The sequence below is a fragment of the Oryza sativa genome, chromosome 5 (assembly GCF_034140825.1).
Source record: "Oryza sativa Japonica Group chromosome 5, ASM3414082v1".
Taxonomy (NCBI): Eukaryota; Viridiplantae; Streptophyta; class Magnoliopsida; order Poales; family Poaceae; genus Oryza; species Oryza sativa.
Window position 1 is genome coordinate 4,805,288 of NC_089039.1, and position 10,534 is coordinate 4,815,821.

Here is a 10,534-nt window from a genome sequence, read left to right on the forward strand (position 1 = left end):
AAAAGTTGAAAATTTATGTATGTAGGAAAGTTTTGGATGTGATATAATGTGATGTGATGGAAAGTTGAAAGTTGAGGGTGATATAAACACGGCCTATAGTACTAAATTTTGACAACACTAAAATTTTAACTTAGCGATATTGTCAAATGTTAGTAGAATAATCACTACCGTGTAGTTAACAAATTCCTTATGTATTCACGGTGTACAAATTTTAACAACTTTACTTATTAAAAAATAATACTAGTATGGTTTAAAATTACATTGATCTGAACAACCCGGATAGAATTCAGATAAGCCAATTGTATAGTGACTGTACACCGTGCCGTGGCCGTCTCGAGTCGTAGAGCACCTGCCCACCGCCCTCCCTCTCCTCCTCCTCGACTACTAGAACCCAAAGAGGAGCACGAATCCGCCTCCTTCAATCCCCTCAAAAACCCTCGTTAACCCCCGCATCGATCTCGCCGGCAGATCGCGGAACTCGCAAAGATCGGCGGCTTTTCTTTTCTTTTCTTTTTCTTGCAGCAAAGATCGGATTTTCTGTCTCTTTTCATCGGGAGGAGATAGATGGCGGGGGGAGGCAGCAGGAGGGGCGCGGCGGCGGCGGCGGAGGAGGCGAGGATCGGCACCAGCAACGTGTTCGCGGCGCTCGACACGCTCAAGAGGAGGAAGAAGCCGTCGTCGTCGTCGAAGAAGCACGCGGAGAAGGAGAAGGAGGTGCTGTGGGCCCCCGCGCCGCTCACCACCAGGTCCTGGGCCGACGTCGAGGACGACGACGACGACGACTACTTCGCCACCACCGCGCCGCCGCGCCCCGTCTGGGGGACACACCACCACGCCGCTGACGCCCACGACGACGACCACGACGAGCAAGCTGCCCTTGAACAGGTTTACTCACTTGCCTCCCCTTCTATGCCTACTTTCATTTATTTATATTAATATAATATATGTGTGAGATTTCATATTTGTGTATGCTTTGCCTGAACAATCGAATTCGACACCATCTGAAATTTATGGATAAAGGCCCCCTTTTTTAAGCCTATTGATGCGTGTGTGTGATTTATGCGTGTTTGTTGTTATTGGTCACTTGTGAATTATACATGGAACGTTGTTTCGTTATTTGCGCAATTATAAATTATGAATGCTAGACTTGGGAACTATGCTTTTTGTGGACATGTGGTCTTGGAGACCACAGGAGAAAGTTTTCCCAGTAGGAGATGCCGCTTGTAGTACGGTATTCGTGTGCGTGGCATTGTGGATAAGGTTCACAGATCAACGCACATGCCGAGCCAAATTAGTTAGCCCCTTTTTTCAGATACTTGAATGTTGCAAATATGCGTTGTGGATTTATGGCTATGATAAATTGGTTTATTAGGCTGTCTGAATGACACGTGCATCGACTTGTTCGTATGTTGCAATTTATTCGGTTACAATATGTAGCATGATCGTGGAAGCTATTTAAAGCTATATTGAATAATAAGTTACAAAATTTTCACCATATTAGGATAATTGGTTAGGGCTCCAGCAGTGCCAGAGTCCCACATGGAAGAGTATCAATGCTAGTGTCCTTGGACAGTTGAGTATATGTCGTCGACAGATTGGGATTCTGGCATTACTGGCGTCTCCCTATTTCGATATATCCTGCTGAGATAACATATGCACTTTTGGGCTTTTCATTGTTCATATTATCGGTTGTGAAGAAGCATCTAGTCATATTTTAATTCAAAATTATTCTTAGATTCTATCTCCTTTTTCTAGATTTGGTATCCTTGTCATTTTTGTCACTCCATAAATCTAGTTAGTATCCTTCCTGCCTTCTATCAGAAGAAAACAAGGTCACCCAATTATTGCTATCAGTTAGCTTTGCTCATGTGCAACATCAGACATTGTGTGCACTGTTCGCTTCTGTTGTGAATGGCATCTTGTATCAGTGTTTCAGTCTGAATTTTTCTGCATGATTTATTTTTTGTATGTAATATTATGCAAATGTTAAAAGGCTTAGTAATGACACCATAGACCATACCTCTGTGAGAGTCTGATGTCGGAAGTATATTATTGTGGATTTATGAGCCATGCCTATTTTTTGCCATAGTTCCTTGACCTGTATTTTTAGCTGTCATACCTTTTCCATGTTAGCTATTTAACTTTCACAGCCTTTCTGTGTACTCCATGAAAAGCTGAGTGGTACAAAGAAAGTAATTTCTCTAAAGAAAATGCCAGTTCATTTTGAGAACTATTCTAGGTGCCGTTGTATTATGTAGTTTTCTTAAGTGTTAACTCCCTAGATTCCTCTCATGCACTGCAGGAACTTGAAAGTGAAGATGAGGAGGTTGATGATGATGCTGAGGATGAACACGAACATGAAACAGAGGATGCTACCCCTGCTGAACCTGCAATGAATAAAGCTGCAGCTCCTCCTGCACCACCGAAAGATACTGAAAGACAACTCTCCAAGAAGGAGTTAAAGAAAAAGGAACTGGAAGAGCTTGATGCTATTTTGGCTGAGTTGGAACTTTCTAGCAAATCAAACAATGATGCTCAAAATGAAACAAACGGTAAGTTCTAATCTGTTTTGTTCTTTATCACTAAGTTATCCTTCTTCATTGGCAGTTACTGCATTCGTTCAATTTTTTATGAGTTGCCTTCTTGGCGGAGGCATGCCTAGGGCAGTTAGGGCTTCAGCCCTAGGCTTGCCTCCAAAATCATGTTGAAATCCTCTTAAATCACCATGTAAATTTTGGAGAAAATGAACAACTCATTAGGGCTTAGCCCTACTCTTGTTTGATAATTTCTGGCTCCGACACTGTTCTGTTGTTGAAGATTGTAATATCAAACTTTTTGTATGTATCTTTCAGGCAAGAAAGGTGCAGAGCAAGCTGCTGATGGAGAGAATAAAGAAGGTGCACCTGCCCCTGCAGAGAGCAAGAGCTCAAAGAAGAAGAAAGCTAAGAAAGACAAGTCTGCAAAGGAGGCGAAAGAAACACAGGAACTTAATGGTGGGGTGGAAGAAGCTGCTGGTGCTGAGCCTGATGAAGAGGTAGCTTCTATGGATGTCAAGGATCGTATAAAGAAGGTAGCCTCAATGAAGAAAAAGAAGTCAAGCAAAGAGATGGACACAGCAGCAAAGATTGCTGCATCTGAGGCCGCAGCAAGGAGCGCGAAGCTTGCAGCTGCGAAGAAGAAAGAGAAGAGCCATTACAACCAGCAGCCTGTGCGGTGAATTACTGCCCAGATTTTGGATGTCGAAAACTCCTAATACAATCCTTGTTCGCTCTGGACTCACAATAGACAATGTTGGTCCACTGTACTTATGTTGACTTGGGGTTGTAGGAGGTTCCTTCTGAACTGTTCATCACAGGAAACCTTTTGAATCTTGATTACATGCAAAAATACAGTACATTTCGCGCCTGGTTTCTTTCGCTTGGTTGGTTACAGTGGTTTGCAAAATGTTCCACACTTATAGTTGTCATTCTGTTTCTGTGAATGTATAGTGGTAGGAAGAATTCCACCTGAATACTTTTGCTCCAAACTGGTCCTTTTTCCTGGCAGAATGTGTGGATCAGGAATTCAGGATGATCTGGATCAGATATTGAGGATGCTCTGTTGCGTAGTGAGGTGACGACGCTGAGATTGGCTATTAGGTAAGTTTGCCTTAGAATTATTCCATTCAGTGGAACAGTCATGGGCCACTCTTGACTGGTACATAAATAGTGGAGAACAAAATGATTTATCTGCCATTTGTGTGGAAACATAGTATTCCCTCTTTCCGAAAATATAGGCAGGTGCATAGTTAGAAATGCTTATACTTTGAAACAAAGGGATTATACAGAGTGTCTGATCTGATTGCGAGGGTCGGAGGCTACTGCTAGTGCAATTCTTAGGTAGAGTTCATTTTTAGCTTTCAAACTTTTGATGTAGATTAATTTCAATCCTGAACCAAAGAATCATTTGTTGGCAACTCAAAACACAACTTTACAATGATTTTGGTAGATTGATAGTGGATATGGCTCACGTGAACTCGCATTATTTGAGTTTCTTCAATTCAATACCTTCCCTAAGTGAATTGTATCTACGTCGACAAAACATACAAAATAATAAAAATTCAAACCGTCCAAGACATCCCTCCATCCAAATGCACCCTTGATGTATACCGCAACCCTTTTCCTATCGTCGCACTGGCACCACCACTATAGCTGGTGAAGCATTGTCATCTTTCCTATTTTCGCCGGAGGCTTATCACCGATGGCCACATGATCACTACCCGCTGCCTCCTAACCACTCTGACTTTCTCAATTCTCATCTGCACTACTTTCAGCCCCCAACCACCACCACGGCGGCGCCAGAGAAGATGGAGGCGCTACTAGCGTACAGTGGATCTCCGCTCAGATTCAACATAAGTCAACATGTTTACAATTTCCACAGTTTCCAAAATAAAACTCAATTCATAACAAACCATAAACCCTAGTGACAAGTGGATGCCTCTGGAGGCTGTCATTATCGATATTACCATGCTTAATTACAGTTCATACTTCAACCTCTCACACTGATATTCATATTTAGAAGCACTAAGCAGCTGATGGATGACGATTTTTGATTAGTTTGAAATGGTACAAATTACATGAACTCGACGAGATAGATAAGATTACGAGATGAACACAAACTGCAATTATTTTCAATTTGACAAGCTAGTGCATTTCTGGTCAGATATTAGTGGTCAAGCAGTATGGCCTCCATGACCCGGACGAACTCCATGGGCGCCGTGAGCTGCGGGAAGTGGCCGGAGGAATCCATCACCACCACCGCCGGCGCCGGCGCGCCGTCGACGCCGCGTGCCATCGCGCGCTGCATGTACCGCGCCACAGCGAGCGGCGCCACGGCGTCGCGCGCGCAGTGCACGATGGTGCACGGCGCCGCGACGTCGCGGAGCACGGCGCGGACGTCGCAGGTGAGCACGGCGCGCATGACGCGGAGCGCCGCGGCCGGGCGCATCCGCCCCAGCTGCTTGGCGAACTTGGCCACCGCGCCGGCGCCCGGCGACGGCGCCGGCCCGACGACGGCCTCGGCGAACAGCGGCGCCCACGCCGCGAAATCGGCCTCGATGGCGGCGAGCATGGCGTCCACCTCGCCGCGCTCGAAGCCGCCCACGTAGCCGTCGCCGTCGTCGTTGATGTACCTGACATGATCCCATGAACACCGTGCACAATGCCCACGCATGGTTAGACGACGAAGAGAGATCAATCGAAGCAATGAAATGTGAGTGTTCGATCGAGAACCTAGGCGACGCGCCGACGAGCACGAGGTGGCGGAACAGCTCCGGCCGCGCCACGGACGCAATGCAGCCGATCATGCCGGCCATGGAGTGACCCACGAACACCACCGCCGTCAGCGCCAGCTCGTCCATCATCGCCACCAGCTCGTCGGCGAAGCCGAAGTACGAGCAGCTAATGTCCTCCGAGACGGCGGCGGCGTCGTCGTCGTCGTCGACGACGACGTCGCCGGAGAAGCTCCAGTCGAAGACGACGACCCGGAACGTCTTCGCCAGCGCCGGGGCGACGTCGTCCCAGATGTGGCTGCTGCCGCCGTAGCCGTGCGCCAGCACCACCGTCGTCTCGCCGTCGCCTCCGCCGCCGCCGCCGCCGCCCAACACCCTCGCGTTCATCCTTCCCAGCAAGCCAAGAAATAACTGATGCGAGCTTCTATGCTAGTCTACTGAAGACAGCTGATGTTGGCCTCAATTTATACGCAATGAGATTGCGAGAATTCAGCTATTCCCTCCGTCCCAAAATATATAGAGTATTGATCGGATTTAATACATTACTATGAATCTGAACAGTTCTTCTTATATTTTGGGATGGATGGAGTAGTGATTACCTCAATTCCAAAATATAATAAATTAATATCGGATTTCATGCTATATAAATCTGGATGTATGAATGCCCAATCCGTTTTATGTTGTTATATTTTTTGTCAGAAGTAGGGATAAAAGTAGGACAAGTAAGTGGGAAATTTTTGCCCGCTTATCCCACTTTTAGTTTGTTTTTCTTTCAAAATTTTATCTATAGAAAAGTTGCTATAAAAAATCATATTAATCTTTTTAAAGTTTTTTTTAGTTAATACTTAATTAATTATGTGCTAATATGCCGCTCCACTTCCCGTGCGTGGAGTTTTAGTTCCCAACCCATACTAAAGAACATAACCTTATTGTGGTGATAATGTCATGAGTATACGATTCCATCCACCGGTTTAAATTGTAATGTACACAAATATGATTGTGTGTCTTTTTAATTAGTGCAGAGGACAAAGGTTATACTTTCATATAGAAAAAATGGTTGCTCTTACTCCCTCTTATTCCTAATATAAATCATTTTAATCTTTACATAAAACAATAAAAATAGCTAAAATAGCTTTATTGAACTTCATTTATAGTGCATTGTAAAGATGAATCATTTTTATTATGAGCACAACAACATTGCTTTACTGAGGACAAAAAAGGAAGAAATGATTAAAAAAAGCTCCTACAAAGCTTTAAACAACTTGCATTTAGACAAAGATTTGGAAAGGCAAAACGACTTAAATTGTTTCAAATTGGGGGGAGTAGATAAGATCAAGCTAGAGGGAGATTAGGGAGCAATGATATGGTTGTGTGAATTATGTAATGAGGAGATGGTTACAGCTGCATGAGCCAGTAGGGTGGCAACAAGGATATCAGTAGGGCGTCTAGTGTGCATCGACAAGGACAACAAGGGAGCAAAAAGGTGTCACTTGGCCTCTTTCGTGCTTATTATGCTTTATGATTAAATATGGGAGATTCTCATCAACTCCATGGTTATGGCTCCTGATGGTCCGGTTTTGTCGCAGTTTGCAATGAGTTAATTGAAGGGGTATTGATTTTAATTATGCTCTGTTTATGCCTTGGACGGTTGGCGTTAGTTACATACTCCCTCCCACTGTATAAAAGTTGTTGGCTTTAGGACGTAAGTTTGATATCCATTTTATTAAAAAAATATTACAAATATAAAAATATGAGTCCGGCCTTGTTTAGATCCAAAATTTTTTTTTTGTCAAAAACATCACATCAAATGTTTGGACACGTGCATGGGTATTAAATGTGGAAAAAAAATAATTACACAATTTGCATGTAAATTGCGAGACGAATCTTTTGAGCCTAATTACATCATGATTTGACAATATGATGCTACCGTAAAAATTTGCTAATGATGGATTAATTAGGCTTAATAAATTCGTCTCGCAGTTTACAGGAGGAATCTGTAATTTGTTTTGTTATTAGTCTACGTTTAATACTTCAAATGTCCGTATACTTCAAAAACTTTACACCAAGAACTAAACATACCCTCACACTTAAAATATCTTCAATAAAAAATAAATCACAACAAAAAAAATTACAATTATATTTTTTTAATAAGGCAAATAGTCACATGTATGTTTAAAGATCTAATAGGCACAGTTAAAACCAGAGGGAGTACAAATAATTTAAATAAACATTAGACCAGCTGTGGAGACAGCAATATCACTGAGAAAACGAAATGGTCGTGGGCTTGTGGTGGAAATGATTTAAGCATTTTTCTTCCCCAACCATCTTTAGTCCGTTATTCATAGCGTGTGCATGCTAACATTAAGCCAGCGTTGGGAACTTGGGATAGCTCGCTAAGAGTTCCAAAATCATAAACTACTAGAAAGTCTAGCTTTTCGTTAAGATTTTGAAAAGTTGGACGTTGCAGAATCTTGAAAATAAATTAGAAGTCAGAAACTGGTTTTTCCTGCACCCACAGATTCTCACCATCTGGATTTTCACTTGTTGTTTCTTGTAATCTAAAGCTCCCTACATACATCCTAGGAAAGATATAAGCGGGCATCAATCCTAACTGATTCAATGCTATGGAATCATTTCTAACAATTGTGATGCAATTTAGAACCAGAGAAAATCCATTCCGTGCCATTTAGAAATTAGTTATAACTAGCTGCTCCTGCGTTGTTGCTGCTCTCTTGCTGATCTGAACATCAGTAAGAGATTGGCAATAATCCATGTTGCCATGGGGGTGGAAATCTGCATCAGGGGCGTCGGTGTGCGAGAAGGAGATCGGTGTTGGGGCTGGGGAGGAGAAAAAAACGGATTTCCGTTGGTAGTTTACAAAGGGTTTACTTTTGGTTTCAGGGAATCAATTTTAGACTCTTGGAAAGAGTATTTCCATTTTCTATATTCAGTTTAGAAAACTCAAGACAGAATTTTGGGATGGATTATTTTGATTCTCTTGATGGATTATGTATCCCCTTGTGCATGCAAACTTTTCTAGTGTCATGTTCAAGCAAGAACACAAATGTACAACAGTACACACCCTGTCATATTATAGCAAAGACGTACACGCACACAATCAACATGGCAAAGATGCAGGGGAGCACTAGTGGCGTGGCGGTGGAGTTGTGGGTGCATGACTTCATCCATTGGGATTTAAATCCTGGTACCCATAAATATTACGCAAATGCAGATTGACTTTTAACAGAACTTTAGTAAGATCAAGGATACGCCGCTGGTTTCCGTCTCTTAGAGCATGTACTAGGGACGCATTCACAGGGGTGTGACTGTGGTGTTGCATGTATAGTGGTGTGTGTGCGTCTGCTGTGTAATCTTAAAAAAAACATGGCGAAAATGTACGTGTCTGGACACCACCACGCATATACGTATGTATGCACGTGCCAAATTTAGGGGATAAATCGGTCATGAATCTTATAAAAAATCTAACTGAAGCACTCAATATTGCTTCAACACCTGATTCATCAAAATGTCATGGGTTCCTTTGAAATACAGGATTCTCAAAATGCTTGAACAGGAAACATATAAGATTGAAGTGCCCTATCACCTAAAATCCTATGGATGGGAAAGACACTGTTTGGATAGAGCACAGAAAAAATGCAGGAATCAAAAGATATATATACACAAATGGTATTTTTTTCAAAAGGTTGAAGCTCATGTTAGAATTCCTCCAAATTCCTACGTTTTGAGCCAATACAAAGAAATTTCATTGGGTTTTTTATAGCTTTTCTTATGATCCATATGACCACATAGAATTTTTTTTCATAGGATTAAATCCCTTAAAAATCCTTCGTTCCAAAGAAAAATATGAACACTAGGATATAAGCAGTGATAAATAAAGTCATACACCCATAATTACATTTGCACCCACCGTGTCAAAAGCTAGGTATCTCTCATGGTGGGTATTGGCTGCCACTGTATATACAGCGCTCCAGAGAATCCATGTCCCTCTCTCTCATGGTCTTGTATAGTCATGTCCATGGTTCATCTTTTTGTTTTTGAAAACTATCTAAAACTAATAGGTTTTTACAAATCGACCACATCAGCTCTACGAAAACCGAGCGATTTTTGTGGAAATCGATCGGTTTTGTTAAGTTTGGTCACACCTAACAAGATGTTCTGCATGATTTTCTGGAAACAACTTGCCCTTATAATTAATTAAGCAAATGCCTTGTAATATCTGATGACAGATATAGGGCAATTATTAAATCAATTTATATGAGCGCTAATAATTGACGATCTAATGTCCTAATCAACGAACATTTCAAGCTGTGTGTGCAGTACAAAATCAGGAATCAATAATAATAATTAGGCCGGACGAATCAGCCATACTTAATTAACTCCAGCATTTGTGGTAGTGGGCAACAGACTAAGCTAGCGGACTACTGTATACTCCCTCCATTTCAAAATGTTGGACACCGTTGACTTTTTAGCACATGTTTGACCGTTCGTCTTATTAAAAAAATTTGTGAAATATGTAAAACTATATGTGTACGTGAAAGTATATTTAATAATGAATCAAATGATATGAAAAGAATAAATAATTACTTAAATTTTTTGAATAAGACGAATGGTCAAACACGTACTGAAAAGTCAACGGTGTCAAACATTTTGAAACGGAGGGAGTATTCTACTACATCACCTGTGAAATATTATATATATTTATTATATTTGATTGGCTTACCAGTTTGCTAGCTCCATTTTAAAATGTATACTGATGTTGATTTTTGGACATGATGTTTGACACTCTCTCTTATTTAAAAACTATGTAAAGATTATTTGTTTTACTGTACCTTGTTTTTAACTTTGCAGCATAGTTATTTTTTTATTTTCTCTCATTTTTTTAATAATACAAATGATAAAAATTATGTAAAAATTTACATGTCATATAGTTAAAAACAGAGTAAGTAATTAGTTAGATAAAAGGGCATGGTCTAATAATACTGATGTAAACTTTTAAAACTTCGAAGTTGAATTAATTTTAAAAATGTAAATGTGTACTTTGGACACGTGAAGACCATATGTATAGAGTATATTTTTTTTACTTCAATAAAATAATATATATGTTGATTTTTAGGCCAAGTTGGTTTTTTATGCTGTGTCCTTGTCTCCAAAATGACAAGTATTCACACGTTGGAGTGAGTGTTTCATCGTGGAAAAATTGGTTGTGTTATTTATTGCTGGCACACCTGACAATATAATTGGTTT

General features: G+C 41.2%; 2 protein-coding genes across 2 annotated transcripts; one reads left to right on the top strand and one right to left on the bottom strand.

Annotated features, from left to right (window-relative positions):
* The first annotated feature begins 321 nt into the window (after nt 1-321).
* Nucleotides 322-3,405, top strand: LOC4337976 (uncharacterized). Its single transcript, XM_015784512.3, has 3 exons — nt 322-885; nt 2,303-2,552; nt 2,853-3,405. Exons 1-3 carry the CDS (start codon nt 565-567, stop codon nt 3,215-3,217), a joined length of 936 nt encoding a protein of 311 aa, XP_015639998.1. The 5' UTR covers nt 322-564; the 3' UTR covers nt 3,218-3,405.
* Nucleotides 3,406-4,523: 1,118 nt separating this feature from the next.
* LOC9270940 (strigolactone esterase RMS3) lies at nt 4,524-5,737 on the bottom strand. Its single transcript, XM_015783037.3, has 2 exons — nt 5,271-5,737; nt 4,524-5,170 (listed from the first exon to the last, which is right to left on the bottom strand). The coding sequence occupies exons 1-2, from the start codon at nt 5,654-5,656 to the stop codon at nt 4,705-4,707; spliced, it is 852 nt and encodes a 283-aa protein (XP_015638523.1). The 5' UTR covers nt 5,657-5,737; the 3' UTR covers nt 4,524-4,704.
* Between the last annotated feature and the right edge of the window lie 4,797 nt (nt 5,738-10,534).